This window comes from Euprymna scolopes, chromosome 3, assembly GCF_053919585.1.
Source record: "Euprymna scolopes isolate OS-2025 chromosome 3, ASM5391958v1, whole genome shotgun sequence".
In the NCBI taxonomy this organism is placed as follows: domain Eukaryota; kingdom Metazoa; phylum Mollusca; class Cephalopoda; order Sepiida; family Sepiolidae; genus Euprymna; species Euprymna scolopes.
In genome coordinates, this window is record NC_136484.1 from 57,173,899 (window position 1) to 57,199,215 (window position 25,317).

At 33.5% G+C, this 25,317-nt stretch overlaps 1 protein-coding gene across 3 annotated transcripts in view; it reads left to right on the top strand.

Annotated features, from left to right (window-relative positions):
* The window catches only part of LOC145255659 (signal peptide peptidase-like), a 123,893-nt gene that overhangs the window by 35,680 nt on the left and 62,896 nt on the right, over positions 1-25,317 (top strand). Inside the window, exon 1 of one of the 3 annotated variants that reach the window (XM_080114215.1) lies at positions 17,971-18,395. The exons of 1 other annotated variant lie outside the window; for it this stretch is intronic. In XM_080114215.1, the coding sequence (XP_079970341.1) occupies positions 18,198-18,395 (198 nt within the window). In that variant the 5' untranslated portion in view covers positions 17,971-18,197. Of the gene's footprint in view, positions 1-17,970; positions 18,396-25,317 lie in introns of those variants that run through there. One more of the 3 variants, XM_080114224.1, reaches the window with a different exon arrangement.

Consider the following 25,317-nt stretch of genomic DNA (forward strand, 5'->3'; position numbering starts at 1 on the left):
TGGTCTGTTTAGTTGCAGCATAGGGTAGTATTTAAGCATTGTGGTGGTTATATAACATATCTACTATTATATAAAAGTGTGTGTGTGAGTTCCTTATAGGTTCCAAAATGATTGAGCCTATCTTTTGAAAATTTCACACAAAGCATAATTTATATGTCTGGCAGTGTTCTTAGATATGTTTTGTACAGAAATCCATCTAATAAGTAACGAAAATCGAAAAAATCTAATCTTAAAAATAGCTTTTTTCTCTTACAGATAAAAAATAATAATTTTTGCAGAGAGATATTTTACATTACACTGTAAATGGAGATAATAAAATTTCAGTAAATCATTTCTTCTTAAAAAAACAGATTCATTATAATCTGGATATATAGCTTAGTGGTAGAGCATGCAAGTACAGCTCAACTGATGCCCTATTCAAGCCTGGCTTACTATATTATTTTAATTTTTTCTTATTAATGATCGCCACAAAGCATTTCTTTGTTTGCATATTTTAAAACTAAACATTAATCGGAAGTGACTTTTCCAGGTCATTCAGTGTCCACCCCAAATATCAGCTAACATGATATTGTAAACAAACACAGACGGAATTTAATGAATGACCGTATCATTATTATTTTATTTTTATTTTTTTGCGAATTAGTCCACTGGACAAATTATTTCTTGTACTATATAATAATAGAGGATTGCTTCTATAATACACAATCTACATAAATTAAAATATCATGTTTCTGCATATTGTACGGCCAGGCAACGCAGGGCTGCTAGCTAGTCTATTATATAAGTGTCATATAATAGATGTCACAGTTATGAATTTCAAATGAAATCAAAGTAGAATAGATAGTGATTGCGACCCAATGGGTCACAGATACATTGTGTGTGTGCGTGTTCATAATAATGTTTGCATTAGTTAATGACTTAATCAATACTGACTTATTTGCAATGAGTTAGAAATGCCAATATTACCTTCTCATGTCAAGGGAGATAATCCTTTATAATGTTAATCTGATGATTAAGTTTTGAAAATCTTGCTCAAGATGCATAAGTTAAAATAAATAGTCACCTTTTGGCAGACAGATTTAATATTACTTACATTATAAAAAGGGCATTAATGTTAGCAGAAATTTCATAAACATTATCTGTATCTGTCATGGATAAATTGCAGTTCACCATGCCTTTCAAATATCCTGACTAATTTCACACGGAAAATAATGTTATTAAAATTTTATTTGTCTCATTTCATTCTCTTGTGTTCACTCACGCATTTTTTGGTTCATGAATCATGTATTTCTATTGAATACATTTATTTTTCATGTATTCATTTTGTTATTACCATTCTATAATATATATGACGTAACATACTTACATTTAATATTAAAGCAAGACTTCATTGTTTTTTTTTTGCTGTCACAAAGCGCAAACAAGCTGATACATTCTTAACCGCCAAACATCCATACCACTGCCACATGCCTTCACTGAGGTCAAACTCCTGTCATAACTAAATCTTAAACTGTTGTCAATATGAAATAAGACAAAATATTATTTTATAGATTAGCTGTGTTGTGTTTTATTCACTGTCAGTGGGAATATATTGTAAACCAGTGACAAAAGTAGGTTTAGAAATTATATAGACTGAAAAAGCACATTTGAACAACTGGCCATAGTGAATTTGTATGTTGTTGGTTTTCCCAATTGGTGTTATATATTGGAGGGGAAAGCTCCCGGTTTCTAGTTAGAAACAATGTAATTAGGATCGAATATTATTATTGAAGGAGAATTCTGGAATCGAACGCTGTTATTAAAAGTTAAAATAAATACATTTTTGTTAGTTAGGTACGATTCCAGGAATGCAGTGAATTCTCCATTGTAGTGAGGAATGCAAGTTAGAAATAACTTATACAACAAAGAATGCAGTAAACAGAAAGTTGTGTTGGTTTAATTTGGATCGGAGCAGGAATAATGGAACAATAGAATTAAAAAATGTCCACAGAGGAAATCTGGGACTTATGTTGCCAGGGCACGTGTTGAAAACATATGCATAGGATTCACATGTTTGGCTTGCATGCTGACATCACAAAGAAGTATAGAATTAATATATACACTTAAGTTAGACTAGAAAGCAGTGAGAGTGAGTCCGGGTGAGAGAAGCAGTTAGTCCGGCAAACTGACAGAGCTAGCCGAAACTCTTTAGGAGTGAAGGGGTCAGGAAAAAACTACAATGTAGCAACTTAGCAGGCATGGAATTACAATCACCAGCTAGATAAATAAACATCTTGTATTTGTTATGTAATCTTTTTGTCTTTGTTCGTCTTTCAACCACAAGGTAATGCATAATGTCTTCGTCGTCTTGTATAAAGAACTTTGTATTGAAGCCCCCTTCCAAAAGTTGACTGTATTTCCCTCTTTGATAATGCATCTCCCTCCTGTTTAAAGAACTGTAATTAACACTTCTCTTCACTGTCATAAGAATTGCTCTCTCTAGCACTTCTATTATAAATGTGGACTCCCCAAGTATTGGGTCTCATCTCATCATTGTGTATCCGACAATATAACACAATATAACACTGGCTGATGACAATATAAATCTATCAAGATGCATGGTGCTCATTGTAAAGATTGATTCTTAGCCATTTTTAATTTGTTTTCAGCCCAGTCCAAAATAAAAAGTATTTCCACATAATCTTCAGCATCCGTTTTCATCTATTCATTCATCTATGGAGTCAGATGAACTTTCTACCGCAACCAATTTTAATTATAATAAAGAATGGATACCATTTACCCTTTTCTTTCTATCACAGACATTTAGTTTTTATGGGTTGGTTAGGAAGAAAGTCAGGATTAAGAAAGTAATTTAGTAAAGCTATGTCTGGTCACATCCGACCGCAATTGAATCAATTATAATAAAGTCTATTTCTGTCTGTTCATTTGTTCACAATTTGATTAATATGTACAAAAGGTTCACTGTTTCACAAATTAATTTTCATAATGAAAACAAACGTTTACATTTATATTCCAGCATGATTTATATATATATATATATATATATATATATATATACTATTTATTCAAAGGGAATCTACATTCAAAGAGTAACCACATTTTCATATTACATTAAAGAAAATCTATTTTGATAATTACCTACATGTTATTAATTGTTTGTTGCCATAGAATTGTCTTCGTTGTTCTATTTAGAAATATTACTTAAAGTTGATTCATTTAATTTCTTTTTAATTTAATTTATATTCAATTAAATTTATTTTCAATTATTATTAGCCGACACTAGTTGTCTTTAAAAAAACGAAGTAAGTTTATTTATTTAAGCTGTGAGAGTTATTTCTCTTTAAACTATTTCCCATTTAATTTTCATAGACGAAAATTGATGTATTTTTATGCTTCCATAAATCCAACATGTGATCCACTTTCAGGAAAATCATAAAAAGTTAGGATATTCAGTGTATCTTAAATAATATATGACTAAACCCTCCACCCATCAATATATTTCAACCTGGCGATGCTGGATATATACAGCTAGTATTGAATAAAAAAGCTCCATATAATGAGCACCAACATCCTCTGTGACCCAACCACTTGTGATGGTTGAAAATTACATCAATAATGGGTGAATTACAGCTTTTATTATGTGAGAAATCCCAGGTGACAGATGCCGGCCTTGCTGGGCCAAATTGTTGGTTGGAGACATAAAATACAAGAGGGAAAAATAACTTCAGAAACATTAATAATAATATTGTTTTGTGACAAGAACCATTACATGGTATTGAATAGTATTGTTTTGTCTAGGATATGACTTGGGGTCAAGGATTTTGACGGTGTGGGAAATTTATGTGGAAAATTACTTAATCAGTATGCACAAGTAATTTGGCCAATTTAGTCAATCAAGGCGAATCAGTTTGACATAATGAAGATGTGTTGGCTGGATGAGAAAACCAGCTCCCACACCGTTACCTCCCTATAAGAGGGAGCACAAAGCGTTTTTTGCCAGTCAAGAACAGAAAATCCCGGTTGAAGTTGAATGTAGGGTCTATCCACTCCACCACCCACGCTATGCCTCTCTATCACTAACCAGCAGATAAAGAGAGAGAAGGAAGACAATCGGTTGTCGAAAAAAGGCCCCATTTTAGTCACTGGTTAGGCAGGCTGCTTGTTGAAAAAAAAAGACATTGCACATATTTTTTTTTTCTTTTCAAAACTGTAAAATAACATTTTCTTTGCATCCAGAATTTATTTAATAATTAATCTTTATAAACAAAAATCCAAAGATTTACGTCCGGAGTCAATTATTTGTTGCATACAGAATTTGTGACTAACTCACAAACGAATGATACCAATTGCAGTAATTTCTTTCAGGAGACAGCAAGCAGGAGAGAGGGACGGCCAACACAGTGTCTGCAAACTACAGCCCACAACACACATATTCCTAGAGACTTGAGTTGCTCACTTTGTTTTTTGTTTTTTATTCTATTATTTAAAAAAATTTTTGTTCTTTTCCTGTGAGCCACTGTTGAGGTAGAGAATACAGAAATTGGGCATCAACCCTATCATTGTAGAACTGACCAAGACCACGCTATTGAGCTTCCGTGGGTGTTTTGAAATCAGAACCACCTAGGACTACACTGATCTACCAGTGAATACAAAGGTCTTCACTGTGTTATACCCTACTGTTAAATATGCATCAACTTTTATTGCAGGAAACATTGGAACATGACGAGAATTGTTTGTTAAACAGGCTTTTGTTGATAAACAAATGCTGTATTGTAGAGTTCCATCTCAGCAGCCAGCTCATGACAAAATGAAGAGAATAGAATAACACATCTTATCATGGGGGCGATCAACTCTGGAACTAGTTGGAATCGTTTGGTATCCAGCTTCATTGGCACGCATTGATTAAGTGTGTTGTATTCTGATTCCAGGAGTGAGCATGAACCCAAACCACAACTCAATCTAACGCAAGATACTGCATGTACATATAAACAAAATAGGTTATACACCTCATGCAAGAATTATATGCAAATCAATATCTTTGTTCTAACTCCAATAGTTTTCAATGAAAATTTGTGAAATTTAGCACGTTATATGGCAACACTAACACAAGCGCAGGTCTAAAATTTTAAACTAATCTGCACAGTAATAAACAATTGGCAGCCATTTTGCTGATATGCATTTATTTTTCAGCGTGCCAACTTTATATGCAAACCAATGCTAAAATATGGTGAAGTGCTAAAGAAACATTGATTATTCTAGGAATTTGTAAATTGAGAACAACAATAATAAAGAACAAACAACTTCAATATGGTTTCATAGTACAATCAATATCTTATATAATTGCCATTTTTATTGACAAGAACAAAAAGCCTTTGGTTCATTGAAGATGTCAAACTTTTGATTTCATCTGATGAAATGTCTTTGGCAACAGTCAGAATACCATTCCAGAGGTCATCCTTGGAGTTGTACTGCCTTCCTCCAGAGTAAATATTTTGTTTCAAGATGCTTCACAGATTTTTGATGGGATTTAAATCTGGAGAATAGGCTGGCCTTCAGATTATTTTCCCATGTCTGGCAAAAACTCTCTCCAAATATTCAATTGGCTATCCTTGCATAATGAGACGGTGCATTATCATGCATGAATACCATCTTTTTCTGGAATGCCAAATTCTTCTTCTTGTGCCAGGGTTCCAAGTGTTCCTTAATGAAGTCAATGTAGAGTTTGGCGGTAATTTTCATTCCATCATCGACTCTGAATGGTCCTACCAGCTCATTGCCAATGATTGCAGCCCAGAACATCACACCACCACCTCCTTGTTGATGCCTGATCCTTTGGGGATGTAGACCCTCATTATGGTACCATTCATCCATCGGGTCCATCAAGGGTCGCTCGACACTCATCGGTGAACAAAACAGTTTGAAAATTCACCTTCATGTGATCTCTTGCCCACTCCATCCTAGTTTTCTTGTGGATATCCTTCAATTGAGAGCAGACATCTGGCTTTCCAAATTTTGCAATCCTCCTCAATATACGGCAACAAGTTGATTTGGGCACATCAGGAACGTCAGCTTTTTCAAAAACTTCTTTGCTAGTTTCAAGTGGGTTACGGCGAACTTCTCTCTTGATCTTGCTCATTGTTCGACGTGACAGATATGATTTCTTACGAATTTTTCTTTTGTCAGAACGTCCGTTGCAAAGTTGAGGGTTAGTACAAAATTTTTTTATTGTACGATGATCATGGTGTAATTCTTTGGCAATTTCTAAGGTGGAAATCTTATTATGGAGCCTTTGAACAATTTCAGACTTCTCAGCTTGACTTAAAGCACCTTTATGTCCCATCTTGAATATAAAGTTGGCAGGCTGAAAAAAACTGTAAGTCACCAAAATGGCTGCCGTTTGCTTGCTATTGCGCAGATCAGCTTAAAATTTTAGATCTGCGCATGCGTTAGTGTTGCCATATAACGTGCGGAGTTTCACGGATTTTCATTGAAAACTATCGGAGTTAGAACAAAAATATCGATTTGCATATAATTCTGACACGGGGTGTAGTTAGCTAACATACTTCCTAACTTCTGGTGTGTCTGCTACCGGAAGTAGTGACAAGACAAATCAGTTCCTTCACTTTTTTCTTCCACACCTATATCTCCCCTGTGCATGTACTCTGTTTTTATTACGTTTTTCTGATTATTCATTTTTTATTTAATAATCATTGAAAGGTTTTTTTCAGTCTTATTTTAATTAACTATTGAAATTCGTTTTTTTTTTTTTTAAAGAATTATTGAAAACACTTTTTAAAGATTTTTTAACTTTTTGGGGAATATTATGTATTTGATACGTTTTTTTGTTTGAAATTTTGTTATATTGATTCCAATGATTTAATTTGTTATTTTAATTTCAATAATTTTATTTTTATACTGTCATAAAAATATATTTATTATATAAATGCATATAAAAAAACCTTTATTTTTAAAATTAAAAAATAAAGAATTTTATAATTTCATAAACATATTTCTTATAAAATTTCCAATAAAATAAACACTTTATATTTTTAATTTTGTTATTAAAACTGCAAATAAAGACTAATTGTGTTATTTTTATCTGAATAATTTTGTTAATTTTTATTGAATATTTTTCAATAATGTCATTTTCCTTATATTTTTATTTCAATAAATCGCTTCACGATAGAAATACTGAAGAACAATAAAAATGAAGGAACTGATTTGTCTTGTCACTGCTTCCGGTGGCAGCCATGCCAGAATTAGAAAGTACATTAGCTGAAATAACTGCTACAAAATAGACCCCCTCATTCTACTACTACTACTACAGACATATGCTAGAAAATTAAAAAATATTTTGTGAGTTTTCAAGAAAAAAATTTTTTATCCATTATTTTTCCAATGAAAGACAACATCAATCATGCACATTTGTTCTTGATGACTATGCCCTCAAATGATATCACATTAATACAGGTGTGCCTCAGGGGGTGATACTTGGACCCTTATTCTTAATATTCATAAACGACTTCCCTGATGCAATTGTGGGTATATCTATGGATAATACCATGTCCTATATTCAACATATAGACAAATTGCACACATGCATATCAATGACTGAATCCTTTGAAAATGCCTTCCACTGTGTAGTTGAATAGAGCCTAAAATGCATATTAACATTTAATGTTACCAAGACAAAGCTTCTTTTCTTTAACAATTATAAGAAACCTTTCCAAACACTGATTTCCATGAGCTCGACATTTAGACACCTTAACCTAACGTTCACAGGAAACATGAATTGGAATAAATATATAAAAGTCTGCTAAGTGTCTGTTACAAAGAGAGTGGGCTCCCTTTACCTGCCTAGAAAACTTTTCACACCTGCCAGCATCCTATATCTCTATAAAAACCAACATTTACCCATTGTCATTTGTCACATCTGAGCTGGTGCTCCAACCACTAGTCTTTTTTTCTTCGACTGGATACAAAAAAAGTGTCTCCTAACCTAATAGGTCATACACTGTCCATTGTCCACAGTGATGCCATATTGCCTACAATATGGCATCACTGTGCTTGTTTTACAAGTACTAACATGGAATGTGCTCTAATGAAGTTACTGCACTTGTACTCCCTCCCTCCTGTAATGTAAATGCACCCGACCAATCAGACTAGCAGCAAAATTCCACCCCTTTATTGTAGAGTTCCCCATATGCCGGAAACCTTTCTATTTTAATAGCTTCTTTCCTCAAACTGCTTCCCTTGGAATTCCCTCCCTACTCTGTTTCCCTGACTGTATCAATAGGTAAAAATATAAATGTAATGTGAACAAATATCTTCGCAACTCACCATTTAGGATGCCCACTATAAATTTTGTCCCCACGTCTTAGTGGCAATATGTCTATTTTGGAATAACAAAAGTAAAAAAAAAGAAAAACAAAAAAACTGTTTTCGTTGATACTAGTGATGGGACGATTCCAATACAATTACCGATTCCATGCTAAATTCTCAATTCCAATACAATTACCAATTCCGATTCTTATAAATATCTAAATATTTAACTATAAAGCTCTTATTTTTCCTGATTACTGTAAAAACATATGTAAAATGTGCAGATATTTTCTCAAATGTAAAAGTACTTTTATGGTGGAATGATCTATAGATTTTAGTTTTAATATTAGTTTAAAATCAATAAATATTTATTATTTTAACATTGCTACTACCACCAGCAGTGGAAGATTTTGTTTTAAACAAAATCAAATAAAAAACAACAATTAAAAAAATCGTTTTTGACATCGGAAAATAGGCACAAATTTTTTCTGATACCGATTCCCATACCCCAAAAAGTTTCAATTTTTGTGATTCCAATTAATCGTTCCAACACTAGTTGATACTCCCAGAGGCTCAGATGACAAAATATTCTAGAATCTCATAACTCTCGCTTTCGATATTTTGTCCTTTACTCCTCACACTCCATAAGCAATGTTTCTGGCAAAGGGGAAGAATTGCTGTTTCATGGGTCAGAATCTATTCCTTCTAACATCATTAGCTAATTTTATTACCTTGAAATAGTCCTTTCTTTTTTCTATTTTTTTTTTATTTAGCTCCTTACATCAAGTGGCTTCATGCCTTGTCTGAAGCAATTTCTATTTTTAAAAAAACATAAGCATGAAAAGGTTAAAATAAAGACAACCCAAATATTAATTCAAACACTTATATTTTCTAAATCATTTTTAAGTAAATCCAATTTCCCTATAAAATTATCTCTACACAAAATGGTTTTATATAAAGGGTGCATGATTTGGCTTAATGAATACAACAATTGAAGACTATGGAATTGACTATGCTGAATTAAAATCCTATCGGCTCTATTGTGGTCATTCACATACTAATAATGTTGGGAAAGCTATAACCTCTACTATCTCTAGATATAAGTAAAATAACTTGTGTTCAATTAATTGTTTACAATAGGTAATGTGTTTCAACATTAAACCTATATACTATTAAAACTCTGTGCTACCTGTTTGTTGTCTTATTTGTTTGTCTTGGTGCACACTCGATGACATCACAGAGATGATGTCACAAAAGAGATGATGTCCTTCATTTAAATACACATGTAGGATGCTGGGGGAAATTGTTTATGACATCACAGATTTATTAGAACAAGCCATAGATAACCAATGACCTAAGGGGTCAAAAGTTGTTTATTTGGTCAATGAGTATATATTGGGTCTAGTATTTAATGTTTTTAAGCCTTCAAACTAATAGTGGATTGAAGTGTAATTTTGTTGAGTTTTAGTGGGCCATCCTGTCAAGTATTACTTCATCTTTTGGGAGAAGTGGAAGTTTATGGCCGGTTACCTAGGATAGCCTAACCAGAAAATGGTGTTGTGGAGCAAGAAAAACTATGTCCCCCCCCTCCCACTCCACTGTTTCATACAACAAAACAGACATGAGACATTCCAGCATGAGAAAGAAAGAAAGAAGAAGATAAGAGAGAGGACGAATAAATCCGCTTAACAACAAACAAAAAGCAAGGCAAGTTGACCTACTTATGCCCCTTTTCTCCAGCATTCCCGTTTTATTTGTTTGCTAAACGAAATAAACATAAAACTTAATTTTTTATGATTAAAATCTAAATGATTGTTCTTTTGTTTTAGACGGATTGAATTCAAAAACAATTATCAAACTTCTAAACGAAGTTTGATTTGTAAAAATTTTGTCTGGAATTAATGACCTTCATTTGTTCATTTCCCGAGAGCGACGTCACTAGTTAGACTCTAGCCATAAAGAAAGCGCTTCTCGGACAAAAATTTCAATCTGGCTAGGGGGCTAAGAGTCCCCCAAATTGAGAGATCCAAACACTGCCGAAGAATCTCATGCAGCAGCAGCAGCTCCAGCTCCAGTTCCAGCAGCCGCAGCAACAGTAATCCAAAGAGCCCTTTTTAGGGCTAGGTTCCTATGAACGACCTTCCCCTTTGTTTTACTGTTTGTCGCCTCATGCAACTTCCAGCGATCCTGCAGCCTCAACTTCCTGCATCTCCTGTCCGCAACCCTTAACTTCCTGCATCTCCTGCCTGCAGCCCAGCTTCCCGCGATTCCTGCCTGCGGCCTCCCGCAACTCCGGCTTGCAGCACCCAGCCTGCCTCCAGTGCAGCTCTGTTCTGCTTTGCAGTCTACTGCCTCCCTGTTCCAGTCCCGGACGTCTAGTCTCTAGTTCCTGACGTCCAGCCGATCAATCCAGACCAGAACAAGGACTCTAGACCACCCTAACATCTAGGTTCTCATTCCTGATTCCTGATCCAGTCTACCCGTACAGTCAGCTGACTATTCCAGACCTGATCAACATCTCTAGACCATTCCAACGTCCAGCAGACCAGTTCCTGAGAACAACTCTCGTTCAGACCATATTCATTTTCTGATGAATAAAAAGGTGATCTTTTGTCCTTTAACGAACATCCTGTGTCTGTCATTCTTCTTTGCCTATTGACCGTTTTTCTGCCTGTGTCTACATTCATAAAGTTGTTGAGTCGATTGTCTCCAGACGAACGGCTCTTCAACAATGGCAATAAGTCGAATCCAGACTATTTTTATAACCTAAAAAGAATGTCCCCTTGGGGGAGATGGATTTTCCTACTATAAACTGACTCCATATGTATCTTTTTGCTGCAATGGGAAACAGGTAAATACTATTATGTATTTAATCTTCAGTTTATATAGCTATAAAAGTCAGAATGTGTGTGTGTGTGTATATGTGAGACAATTCTCAACCTATATACTCAACAAATTTTTTTAACTACAGACTTGAAATTTGGTATATAGGGTGTTCAGACATGTGGAAAACTTTTAATCTGTTTTCATCCGGAAAAAAAGGGCTGCTAAGAGATTCAAAATTGAAAAAATTGGTACTTGGGAGTCATCGGATTTTTATCTGTTTGTAAAATGTTTCATGAATGCGATGTGTGAATCGTTCATATGACAGATTCATTATGTTAAGAATAAGTATGTTTGAAAGTACTTTTTAAAGTTTGTGTCAAGCTGGCCTAATGGTTATCATACTTTGTACTTCCTGACTTTAGGTTTTGTTTTGATTTTAGCTTGAGCACTTTTTTTTTTACTTACAAGAATTGAACTGTTTAGAAGAAATATAATACTCGCATCCACATGTCTCAGTTTCTGTATGAATTAAAATATAATATTTATGCATATTTTATGATTAGGTGAGCATGCATACATATATATATACATTTTTAACTTGAATTCTATAAAGTAGAATTTTTTCTTGCTCTGACATTGATCTTAAAAGCCTACGTTTTCTATTTAAAAATTATTAAAATGAACTTCTTAATATACTCAGTCATGGATATGCAAAGGACTTCATGAAGATTAACTAATTTGCATATTCCTTTAAAAAACGAGCTGTCATTAATTAATTCGTTTTTATGATTTCATATTAGATGATTGGTTTCATTTAACTATTATGCTTAATTCTATTTATCAATATTTTCTACATTTACATAATAGCATAGAATTAAGGGTGAAAATGTTCTAGCACATAGACATATATATATATATATATATATATATATTGCACATATATATTACACATATAAGTGATCTTGTCCATGTGTGCAAAACTTCTCTACCAAACTCCTCTCTGAATATTTGGTCTACAGATTTGAAACTTGATATATAGGATATTTGAATCTCAGGAAAACTTTCGATTTGGTTTTTAGTCTGTAGAAATAGCTGCTAAGAGGTCAAAATTGAAAAAAAAAAAAACAGTTCACTTTGGCAGGAGTAAATCGACTAACTTCTAAGCATGCATACATATACATTTTTAGTTTGAAGTTGCTTAATTTTTTAGCCTTTTTTATCCATCTGGCAATAGCTCAGATAGTAACAAAAAGATCTGGAACACTAAATGTTTTGATTTCGATTCCAGCTACCAAATGGATTCATTTGAAAAGGTAAGGATACTTGTTTGAATTTTAGATTAGAATAATTTTGTTAGTTATTTAGTTCTTTGTCATTCTTTTGGTCCTGATGAAAATCAATGTTGTTAATATGCTGAATGGCATTAATATGCTTACGTGACAGTGTGTCAGCAACCACATTTTCAGTGCCTTTAATATATTTGATATCAGAAGTAAATTGTCAAATGTAGTCTAGGTGACGGGCTTCTCTCCCATCAACTGCTTCATCCTTTTTAGGAGTTAAAAAGGATTTTGATCATCTAATTTTTCCTTGTTTCATCAATGAAATTGATCCAGGAGGAGCTATTATTAAATCTCTGGCTTCAGCCATTATTTCGTGTTAATCAGAAAAAATCAGATCATATGGTATCACACAGTTCAATTTTGTTAATTCGCTATGTATGCACCATGTAAAAAATCGTGCTTTCACATGGGCAAACAATAATTTTGGATCATTGGTCCAAAACGGTGGAATTTTCAATATTACCTGAGTAGCAGTAGTTGACGACAGGGCATTGTTCTTCATATTTATTTATCTATTTTTTATAAAGGAGTCATCACTTATCAAGGCCTGGAGGCCACTCGAGGATAAGGATTAATGAGTTTACAGTAGTCAATGGGACAATATCGTAGTAATTGTTAGTAGTAGAAATTTGGTAAATTGGATTACTTAAGGGGACGGTTCATCAAGAACTTGTTTACATTGGACTTAAAGACGACCATATTGTAGTCAGCTGGAAAGCAGACAAATGGAAGAGTTTCACAGGTGAGCAGTTCTTAGAAAGAAGTTTTGTTCATGGAATCTACGTTTAGGTTTAGGCACAGATAAAGAGTGGGGGAAATTATTGATATTTTTTCAGCAATCTTGGCAACAGATTTGATTATGTGTTCCATTTCAGATCAGGAGATAAGGTCAGACATAGAAGCTTGTCAAAACATGGAGCCTTCCCAAGACGAGAGCCATTCATTTCAATTGATGCCAGACGGGGATCAGAGCATTGATGATGTAAAGATAAAAGCTTGGTTTTAGACACATTAAAATAAACCAGCTACCTCTTTCCCCATTTTACGACAGAGGAGATAGAATCAGAAAGAACTTTATCATTTACTGCCTTTGAAATGTTGCCATAGATGGTAGTGTCATCAGCATAAATGCTTACAAATGATCTTAGGATATAATTTGGGAGATCATTGGTGTAGATCAGGAAGAAAGTTGGGCCCAGGATAGACCCCTGAGAGACTCCAGCATTAATACTGTGAGCTACTGATTTATGCTCATCAACCACTACTCTTATGAATCTATCAGAGAGAAATGATTTAATAACCGAGAAGACATTTCTGGCTATACCATAGCTGGAGATCTTGTTGAGTAGACCGTTATGCCATACCTTATTAAAGGCCTTTAATATGTTGAGTAATGGGCCTAGAAAGGAAACCTCCATTGATAGATTCGCTAATCCCATGAGATATAACTGTTAGTACATCTGCTGTAGATCTAGCAGAACGGAAACCATATTTCATGTCACTAAGAGTCTGAGAGTATAGTATCATGACAACAGTACTGATACTATATTATCCCCCCAAAAAAGGAGAAATTAATGCCTGGATGATAGTATGATGACAAACATTAATATCATATTACTCCCCTAAAAGACGAGATAATGTCTGAGAGGATGTTCTGATGACAACAACAAAACAAATACTACTTCATCTCCCGAATTGAACATTGAATTAAATACATTGGCCTGAAATATTATAGTAAATTGACTTGAGCAGTAAGTACACTGGAAATAATAAATATAGGGTGAGGGTGCTTTTTTTCTTATTTTTTTTATTCGATTTACACCTCAAACAAGTCACAGTGCCACTTTGATGTAAGGGGCTACTATCAGGACATAAGTTGCAAGGATACTATGTAGGGAGTTGAGCAGCAAGATGTCTGTTCACGTTACACTTGAACTTCTGCAGGTCAGAATAGTCAGGGAAGCAGGAACCCGGAAGAGAGTTCCAAAATCAAGCAGTTCTGGAAAAGAAACTATTAGAGTAGACGGCTTCTTACTGTGTAGGTGTGGGATTTAGCTGCTTGGGTTTGTCGAGGGTATTTACATCCAGGAGGTACAAGGGCTTGTAGTTCGTCAGAGAATCCACCATTAAAATACTTGTAGAACAGACAGAGGGATGCAATATTTCATCAATGGGACAGAGGTTAAAGGTTCAGGATCTATCAAGTTAGCAACTCTTTTGGACCCTGTCCAGGAGCAAGAGACTAATAGCAGATGCACCAACCCAAATGTGGCAACAATACTCTATACATCTATATACTTTTAGGCATAAGTAACTTTCTAGCGTGGTAGAGAGAGCCAACCTTCCTCGCAGGGGCCCTGGTAACGCTCTCAATGTATCTGTTCCAACTCATGTTTCCTGTGAACGTTAAGCCAAGGAGTTTGAAAAAGTACTTTCAGCTACTGTATCTTTAGCCGTAGCTATTGGTGGTTGAGAAGATTTCTTATAATTATTGGAGAAAATAAGCTTAGTCTTGGCAGCATTGGATGTGACCATCGATTTTTGTCCCTATTCCACTACAGATTGGAGATCTTCCTCTACTGTTTCTGTCGTAGCTGGTAGCATAACACATAGCTTCTCTATATCTCATTCCCTATCACAGATGGTTACGTTTCTGGCACGTTTCCCCGATCAGCAAGATCAATATGCCTCACTTCTAGATCTATTTCTGACCACAGTTCCTGATGATTGTGTAATGACTGCCCATAGCCCACTCGGGAATGCTGATCACACTGATAATGGTAGAAATCGCCATTAGTTCTCAACTTCAAAATGACAAAGTATTATAAGAAGGCTGACTAGGAAGCCATCAGCGAGTTCATCAGAGATGCCCCATGGGGAAATATCTTTTCTCTTCCTATGGAAGTGTGCAAATGAGACCACTGAATGGTTCAAAGCAGCAATTAAAGCACATTCCCACATGGAAGTTCTATAGCAAACCCCACTCTCCCCAATGGTTTACTTCTACTTGTGAAGCTGCCATTGCTCAAAGGCAGCATACATACCGCATATTTAACCGACATAAATCCGGTACAAACAGACCAAATGTATAGAAGCTAAAAGTAATTGTAAGGAAGAAATAGCAACAGTTAAGAGAAAAAATACCAAAACCACCAGAAAATGCATCGAAGCACAGAAATTAGGAACTTGTGATTTCTGGAAAATCTACAACAGTGTAGTAAATAATGGGCAATCAACAATTCTCCCACTATCTAACAATCATGAGGTTGTTTGCATGGCAGCCGAGAAGGCTAACATACTTGCCAGTTGGTTTGCTTCAAACTCCAAATTGGACTCAGCAAACCACACCTCCCTGGCTTCCTTTTGCGGACAGATGCCACACTAGATGATCTGAAAATTACCCCATTTCACATGCATGATATCATAAAAAACCTAGACACCTCAAAAGCATGTGGACCCGATCTCATCCCAGCTGTGCAATTAAAAATATGCTCTACTGAGGTTGCTCCAGTCCTCTCCAAACTTTACAACAAATGCCTTAACGAATCTTGCTTTCCTGACTGTTGGAAAACTGCTTCTGTGGTACCAGTTTACAAGAATTCTAGCAAAAGAACTAGCCCATTAAATTATTGCCCTATTAGCCTCCTCCCGTTTTTTGCCAAAATATTTGAGTTCATAATTAACCAAGCTCAAGTTCATCACCTTGCAGCTACTAAACTTTTGACTGACCAACAATATGGATTATGGCAAGCCCTTTCTACAGCACATATCCTAACTGCAATCTCTGAACGTATAGACCATACACCAGACAAAGCAGGGGAAGGTAAAGCGGTAGCCCTAGATATATCTAAGGCTTTTGATAGGGTATGGCACGATGGTCTTCTCAGGAAAATCAGATCATACGGTATCACTGGTCGAATACGTAATATAATTAAATCCTTCTTAAATAAGAGAAGGATACAGGTTGTCCTCGACGGTCATACATCTAAGCAATATGATATAAATGCGGGTGTACCTCAGAGGTCTATCCTTGGACCTTTATTCATATTATTCATAAATGACCTCCCTGATAAAATTGTCTCTGAGATGGATATATTTGCTGATGACACTACACTCACTCTATAACAGGCACGAGAGGAAAACGAATGAACACATATCTAAGGAAAGAGATGACAGATCGATTTTTTTAGTGTCATTTTAAGAAAAAACTATATTACATACTTAATTGTCATGTCGAAAATAGTAGTATATCCCAAAATTACAAAAATTCATAGAGTAGAAAGTTATTTATAGTTAAAAGTTATTAATACGGAAAATTGGGTAAAATTGCATTTTTCTTAGATGTTCTAAAGTAGACAGTAAAAAGTTCATAAGGACATAACTCGGAATGCATATTTTACATTACATTTTAATGGCGACTAACATTATTTTAGCCTACTAAAAACACAATAGCAATTGTTCTACTTGATGAATTTTTGTAAATTTTGGATGTATTACTATTTTCGACATGATAATTAAGTACGTAATATTGTTTTTGCTTAAAACGACACATCTAAAAAAATCGATCTGTCGACAAGTACCAAATATAGTTTCAGTTTCAGACACACAGATACTAAAAATCCTAATTACTACGAGGTAATTAATTAAATTAAAATGCTAATTAAGTAAAATAAATGCATAAAAATAATCCTGAGTTTTACTACTTCTTATACGTGACGCGAAATGTGGAAATGTTTGCTCACTTTGAATAATCGGTACTTGTACAGTTTAATGAAAACATTAAAAAATGAAATTATCAGAAAAAGGTTATATTGTATGTATCCGTTTTGGACTGAAGATCTAGATCTCCGAAAAAAAATTTCACTTAATTTGATCGAGTAGGTTTTTTTTTTTTTTTTTTTTTTTTCTTTTTGCAGCGGAAAAAACACGTTTTTATGACAGCGCGTTGAAGGTAGACATCTTTGAATTTTTTGAACACGCCACGGGGGGGATAACTCAGTTTAAAGCGCCGACACCCCCTTCCCATCTGTAATACTGGCTTTTCTTCCTAAAAATCAAACATTTTGCACGGTATCATAACAAATTGTTTTTTTCGCTGTAAAAAAAAAAAAAAAAAATAAATAAATAAAAACTACTTGATGAAATTAAGTGAATTTTTTTAGAGATCTTCATTCCATAACGGATACGCACAATATCACCTTTTTTCGATATTTTCATTTTTTTAATGTCATGATTAAAATGTACAAGTACCGAATGATCTGTATATGGAATTATTACTTTCTATACTTTACTATATGACTTTCTTAAATCTGATTTAAAAAATGTTTCTTTTTTATTTGCTCAACTTAGTTTCTAAATAAAAGATTTCTTCTTGGCCTGTGGGCCGAGATCAAATCTATTCTGATACTCCACTTCAATTTTTTGTTCTCGGTTAGTGGAGGGGAAATCCTACACGACTGAGACAATTTTTATTTTTGTTCCTTTTCTCCACATTAAAAACCGATCCTGGTGTCTAACTCTGGCCTCGTGGGGAGGCAAAGTAAATAGGAACTTAGTATTTAAATACTGGCATTTTGTTTATCACGAATTATCTGTCCTTTGTGTAAAGCTTGTTTTTTTTCCCGAATTGTGTCCGCGAGGGGGCGCTGTGATCGCTACACGAGACATAAATAAATCGGCGCGAGAAGATGACGCTCTAAAGTGAAAATGGCGGACACTAGTACCGAATCAACGTCTGTGTTGAATGCAACAGGTGAAGACGTTCTTGATGCTACGAATGGCACGGCTCGAATCCCATCAACGCCCGAGGGGATGGTCGTTGCATACAGTAGCTTGGTTTTTATGGCCCTACTACCGATCTTCGTCGGGTCTTTTCGATCGGTGAAACATCACAAAGAACAGAAGGTTAGTCGTTGCAAGATGTACTACGACTACTACTAATAATACAACCACTAATGTTGAACTTGTAAAATATCATTTACTACGATTTTTTTTTCGTGTTTGTTTTAATCATTTTCATTGTGCTGTTTTAATTTTACGAGTTTTAAAAGGTTTATTCTCTTTAATTGTCATACTATAGCTTTATTTAGTAATTAAAAATATCTGGCTGAATTAAAACGTAAAAAATGTGCAGTTGAACCACTCCTGTTGTACAAATCACGTCCATATGCAAAATTCCATTTCTTAATGAATGGTTCTCGATATTTTTATTTCGTTTATTTTGATTTAACTTATTCTGCAAATTTTTTATGCCAGCTATTTTATAAAATAGGTTTAGATTATAATTAACTCTTATAGAGTTAAGTGAATATTTTTCTTGGGCGAAAAATAAAAGAAATTCTTTGATTGTAAGCATTTTTTTTAAGAACAACTTTGGTTCAAATTGCGAGTAGCAATTTTACTATTTTTGTCGGCAAAAATGTAAAACATGCCAAACGAGTACTTATTAAATTTTTTGTTTTAATACTTTTTTTTTTTTTTTTTTTTTATTTTACACCTGCATATTTATTTGGTGTTATGGTTTATTATTACACACTGTAGCTACAAATACTTTCAGTTAAAGGGAAATTTTAAGCTACATATAAAATTTTGCCTTTAACTGAAAGTATTTTTTTTTTTTTTTTTTTTTTTTTAATTCAAATAAACGAGTCTAAATTCGTGGAAGTGTTTAACCAAGCAAATAGTAATTTCCAGTTCGAATTTAAGTTTAAAGATTATGCTCCTACATCAAAAAGAAAAACCATTTTCGCCGTATCCAAGAACCAACTGTTCGATGGGTTATGGAACGTCCTTTTAAAAATATTGGAAATGAACCAAATCTCCGGAAAATGTTATTCTAGTGTTTTCTAAGCTATACTAGATGTGTGTTATTAATATATATATATATATATATATATATATATATATATATATATATATATATATATATATATATTATGTACTAGTGCGGTTATTGAGCCGTGGTGAACGTTATTTAAAAAGCCATTCTTAACATGAGGGTGTTTTGTATCTATTCTATACTTTAACCTTACAATTGAATAATAATAAAAAAAACTTTAATTAAACTTGGAAATACGATTAAAAAAAAATAGCACGGATCAGTAAGTGCACTAGCACACACACACATATATATATATATATATATATATATATATATATATATATATATATATATACACACACAAGATAAATCCATATATTGGTATACATAGACTTGTCAATGTAATCAGGAAAAATTATAATTGCTCTTTATACATAGGTATTTCGGAGCTTAATGCTTCTCATCAGAAGGACTAGGTTGCGAACGGTTCAATGCGGCATTTATCTAAGGGGATATTAAGGTGTGTGTAATAATATTGAAACATCTTAATATTTATTAAGTAAAGGCAAGAAATAAGTTTTCTGTCTATTGTCACTTTCTCGATATAAATGGAGTTGTTTGAAATTTAAAAAAATTAAAAAGACTCATTTAAAATTAAAAAGATGTGAACCACTGAACCAGTGGTTGGTTCATATCTTCGTTATAGTAACTTTTCGGTTGTAAGTGCGTATTTTTTTTTTCTAATTTTATGATTTTAGTCGAACTTGACTAGTTTAAATACAAATGGAGTTTTTCACAACTGTTTCTTCTGTTTTGTTCTTTGTTTTACTGTTTTCAAAATTCAAATTGATTTACTTGTAATTCCTCTTCTGTTAAAAGCTCACATTAAAAAAAAATATGTAAAATGTCTCTTATAACACGAAGTATGTCTTGTTCAATAATGTCATCCGTCTACACATTTCGTTTCCTGATACTTTAAAACACTTAGGATTTTTTTTTTTATTATTATTGTAAACAGCTGTCGTAGTTTTTCTGGTGTAATTCGAATTTTTAATGGAAATGATTAGAGATAAACTTTTTTAATTGGTCCTCTGCAATTTAATCTATAATGTGCAAATTATATATATTTTTTTTTCTTAAATTTATCGAAGTGCAATTTCTTTCGTCTTCATATGTTAGATTCTATTTCCGTTATTACACGTGTCGGTATACGGGGGGGGGGTCAATTGTAATATATCCGGTTTCGGGTTTGTTCATTGAACCTTTGGTTCTTTGATGCTACTGGGGCGCGTGATAAAATTAATGTATTCTTTTTATTGTGTTATGAACCATGCGACTTGATTGTTGCCAAAACTTTAATTCAAGCTAGGAATTAATCTCTAATCGACAGCCGAAAGGCTTAAAATTACTTTACGAATGCCTGCCATAAAAAAAAAAAAATTCCTGGCCGTGCGAATCGAACTTGAAAATGATTTTGAAGCGTTTAAACTGTCGATTAGAATGCACTATTGCACTACTGAATTTACTATCATAATAGTTGTTTGTTTAATGTTTTTTTTCTTTTTATAAAGCGAGCAGCAGCACTCAGCCACTCAATATATACATGTCGAACTTATTGACATATGGATTATATAAATATAACGCACTCTAATAATAAGATTTATATTTGTTTGATTTCTTGTTTGTTTTATTTCAGTATAATCTATAATAGGCACTGCCAAAACAAAAGGAAAGTATTTTGACGGAGTCTCTTTTAAAATCTACCAAAAATCAAGTGATTATCCAATCAAAGCGAAATTTTCACGGATTATTAATTTTCACCGAATGAACTTTTTCATATTCGATATTCAAATATATTTGCCCACAACCTCCCCTTCTTTATTTGTGGTTACAAATTTGCTTAACTTGCGAAGCTGAGCAAAATATATTGTATTGGGGAGGAGGGTAAGGATTGTAGATGAAACAAACAAAAATAAACTGCGCACATATCAGATTTTAATGTTCATTTACAAAATGAATAAACATTTTAACCCCTCCCTTTACATAAAAATTAACCAATTTTAATGAAATTTTCAGTATTTGTCAAATAATGATCACGAAATATATTGAACCCATTATTTAAATCTTAGCGGAAATGTATTTGTTTAAACAAAAAATACCTTTACTAAAGTTATGGTTTGTAAGAAATTTGTTTCCTACACTCAATTTCCTCCCTGCAGAAGCAAATGAATTCCACAAACAAAAGCCATACCTTTTAAACTCCAAATCTATTAACAAGTAACAGCAATGAAAGTTCTTCGGTTCTGGTAAGTCCTTTTGCAAAACGGTGGCCCGATTTGCTTCCATACGCATGGAGCCTTTAGTTCGAATTCCTATTGTTGGAATGTTAGTTCGTTGTTCCTTTGGAAAGATCCATGATGATCATGGAGAACACGGCGGGAATGATGGCGCCTTCAAGAAGAAATAAGATAAGATCCAATAATTGGATAATAACATGCCAAACAGTAGTAGAATGTCCTCCTTGATTTGAATAGGTTCATCAAAATAAGTTGTCTGTACTAGAGATGTGTCCTTCGGTTCACCAACTGTTTGGTGTCCATGAAGGAATTATCTTGGCTCCCTAGTGAGGGAACCGCTGGTTTGAGTCTATACCATTCCGTGTTCTTTCTTAGACTGAAAAATAAGCGCATGAATACAAAAAACGCGCCAAGTCAAATCACCTGACACATTCAAATTTAAACGAATCACAGACCGGCCTAAAAGAAAGATGGCGGTTGTATGTGGAATTTCTCAAAGGTTTTCTGTAGTGGGGGAAAAAAATTTTTTATTTTCATAAAGAAAATAAAGCATCGAATGAAAAAAGACCCTAAAGTTGGTATTAATGAATTCGATATAACTTGAAAAATTAATTTCTCGAACTACCGAGATTATCATTGAATTAAGCATTGTTTATTTAATACTTTCACCCCCCAAAAATTATAATAGCAAAAAATATATTTTTTTAATTATAGGTTTCGCATAATTTTTATATGTAAGATTTTAATATCATGAATGTGAAACTTTTGGTGTAACATGTATATAATCTTAAACAATAATTTAAAAATTTTAAAAACAGGAACATAGAAAAATAATTAAATTTACAAAATGGTAAAAATGATACAAACGTTCAGGATAGGAATCTACGGATGCATGTTTGGGATTTAAAAAAAAAAACTAACACAGGTGACGAATTTTCACGAGATTGGTATCATTTTGAAGCGTGACATCTCTGACAACAAATATTGAAAAATTGGCCAAAAACATTAATTCCTTCACCCTAAACTCTGCTGTTTTGTTACAAGGAGGGGGTGGTTGTTTTGTTTTTTTTTTTTTGTTTTTTTTTCCAACATTTTATCAAGTTATCGTCACTGTTGGATTGACTTCGGTTAATTTGAATGCTTTTGACTTCCGGTCGCATCATGGAGACCTCGGCTATTTTCTTTCACTTTCTTTTCCTCCTTCGCGACACTGGTTCAAGCCTGCCTGCCTACTACCACTTTTTTATTAAAATGTTTTTTTTTTTTTGTTTTTGTTTTTTTGTTTTTTTAGACACCTCCAAACACCCAGGCAATGCCGGGCACCCAGGCTAGTTTATTATAAAAAAAAAAAAAAAATAGTTGTAAAAAAAATTTTAAGGCATTTCATTACTATAATCGATTGATGAAACATCTTATGAAATGTTGAAATATTCTCTTTAACGAGGAAATAGACTGAGCATTAAATATTTGTATATGAATACTAAAAGACATTTAAATATTGATTATATTATGCCAATGGCTTAATTTGACCTTTTTGATACCCTAAGGGTGTAATCTTGGGTTGTGTTCTTTTTGCAATAAAGTGCATGTTGCTTCGATTTCTTTTTAAACCATATTTACTCCGGCTTGGTACATTGTTATGCTAGAACGATTTTCCACTGATAATTTTCACAGCATCAACTGCTCATATTGTTAATAAGAGAAACATATACATTTTTCTATCTGTACCAACTTTTAGATGACAATTATATTTGTTTTACATAAGTATTAACCTATTTATTTCTTCCATGTCTTAGAATCGTTTGCTTTCTGGATCCTGTTTACACTGTTGTCTTAATGAAATGTTGCAAGTGGCCTTTAGAATTTGAATATTCATTTCTTATGATACGTCTGAATCCAATACATATAGTCATCCATAAACATGTATACAATTAGCTTTTACACGATTCCTAATAGTTCATAGCTTGAGGAAAAAGAATAACATTAGACTTTGGTATGCCAGAGGAAAAAACTATAGTAGTTGTTGTGCCTGCTTTTTTTAGTATTTATTTTAAGCAAGTAGTAACACAGCAGTTTAGGAGAGTTACCGTAATTACTGGTTTAGTGTGTGTCTACACTATATCTATTACTGGTGATAGATGTATCTTGTCAAACAGAATCGGCTCTTGCCTATCTGGAAACAAATTAAATTTTAAAATAGAACAAGTTTTTTTTTGTTTTTTGGAGGGGTGACAGGATACATGTAAACTTTTTTTTTTTTTTTTCTTAATGCATAGAAAACTCATCTTCACTAAATTGAGTCTTATCTTATTCAATCCCTGTATTTTAAATTGGAATCAAAATGTATCTTTGTGGTATTCATATGGGGAAATTTATACCTGCTTTTTTCCTCGCCACAACCTTTTCCTTGAAATTGGATTATCCTATTCTAAATATTTTTCTACAGACTGCCAATATTTCTTAGCAGCAAAACAAGTCATCTTAGCCATCAGCAGCAAATACCACTACCAACAATAATCTTAATATCTTATAAATTTGGGTTTTTTTGTGTATTGATATATTAAAAACCTTGTTTTTACTATTTATTTAAAAAAAAAAAAAAATTCAAGTTTGTTATATGGGTTGTGGAATTGCACTCATCTGCAAAAGATCTAGATAATTTGCATATTCTTTTAAACATTCATTTTAATTCACTTTTTTTTTTTTTTCGGTTTTCTTATGGGATGAGCGTCTTTAGTTAATTATGTGTAATTATATTGATGCAGATATTTTACATGATTTATACTTAAGCAATAGTAAACACAAACCTCTTTCTATGTATATAGTTATGTATGCAAATTAAAAAATTTGCCTACCAAACTCGTGTCAATTTTTGGTCTACAGACATGAAATTTAATATATAGGGTAATCCAATCCATGCAAAATTCTATATTTGGGTTTTAGGCGGGGGGGAAAATCGGTGAAAATTTAAAAAAAAAATAGAATTTGCCAGGTGAAGGTTGAACATCGGCATTATTAATATGCATGTATAGCGTAATAGCTATTGGTTCATGTTTTAATTTTTAGCCTTGCAGCAAACATGTCTTCATAGCTCTGACATTAACGTCAAAGGAAAAAGTAAATCGTAAGCTAAACGTTTTGGTTTTGATTCTCTGTTGTGGGGCACGAGTCTTTTAACTCATTACTATATATTGGATCCAATATATATATATATATATATATATATATATATATATCGGGCAAAATGTGTGTGACCATTTCGTGTATGTCTTCAAAAGGCTTTTCTCGCACACGGTTCCGGGGTCGTTACAATCGCTTACAACTGTTTATATGGGTCCTAAATAATAATATGTACGATTTGGGAAAGTGCGTCGCATCTAGATTTATTTACGTCGACTTTTACAAAATTATTGCTATTTTGGCTTCTCGCATGTTGATGAGGCTTTTTCGTATAAAAAGCGAAACTAATTCAAAGTTAACAAGTCGTCTGCATTGCGCCAGGAAATGTCCTGAAGCAATCAGCTTTGATCAATGTTGTACATCAGACAATTGCTATTCAATTTGGACAATTGGGAGCTGGTTTCCCTCTCCCCAACAACTGTTGGGGGGAAAAAAATACAGTCAAATTTGGTAAACAACTGCGTGACTTCTATTTGACCTTCTTAATTAGGTCAAATGGAAGCAGCAGAGTTAACTTTTATTGCGCACG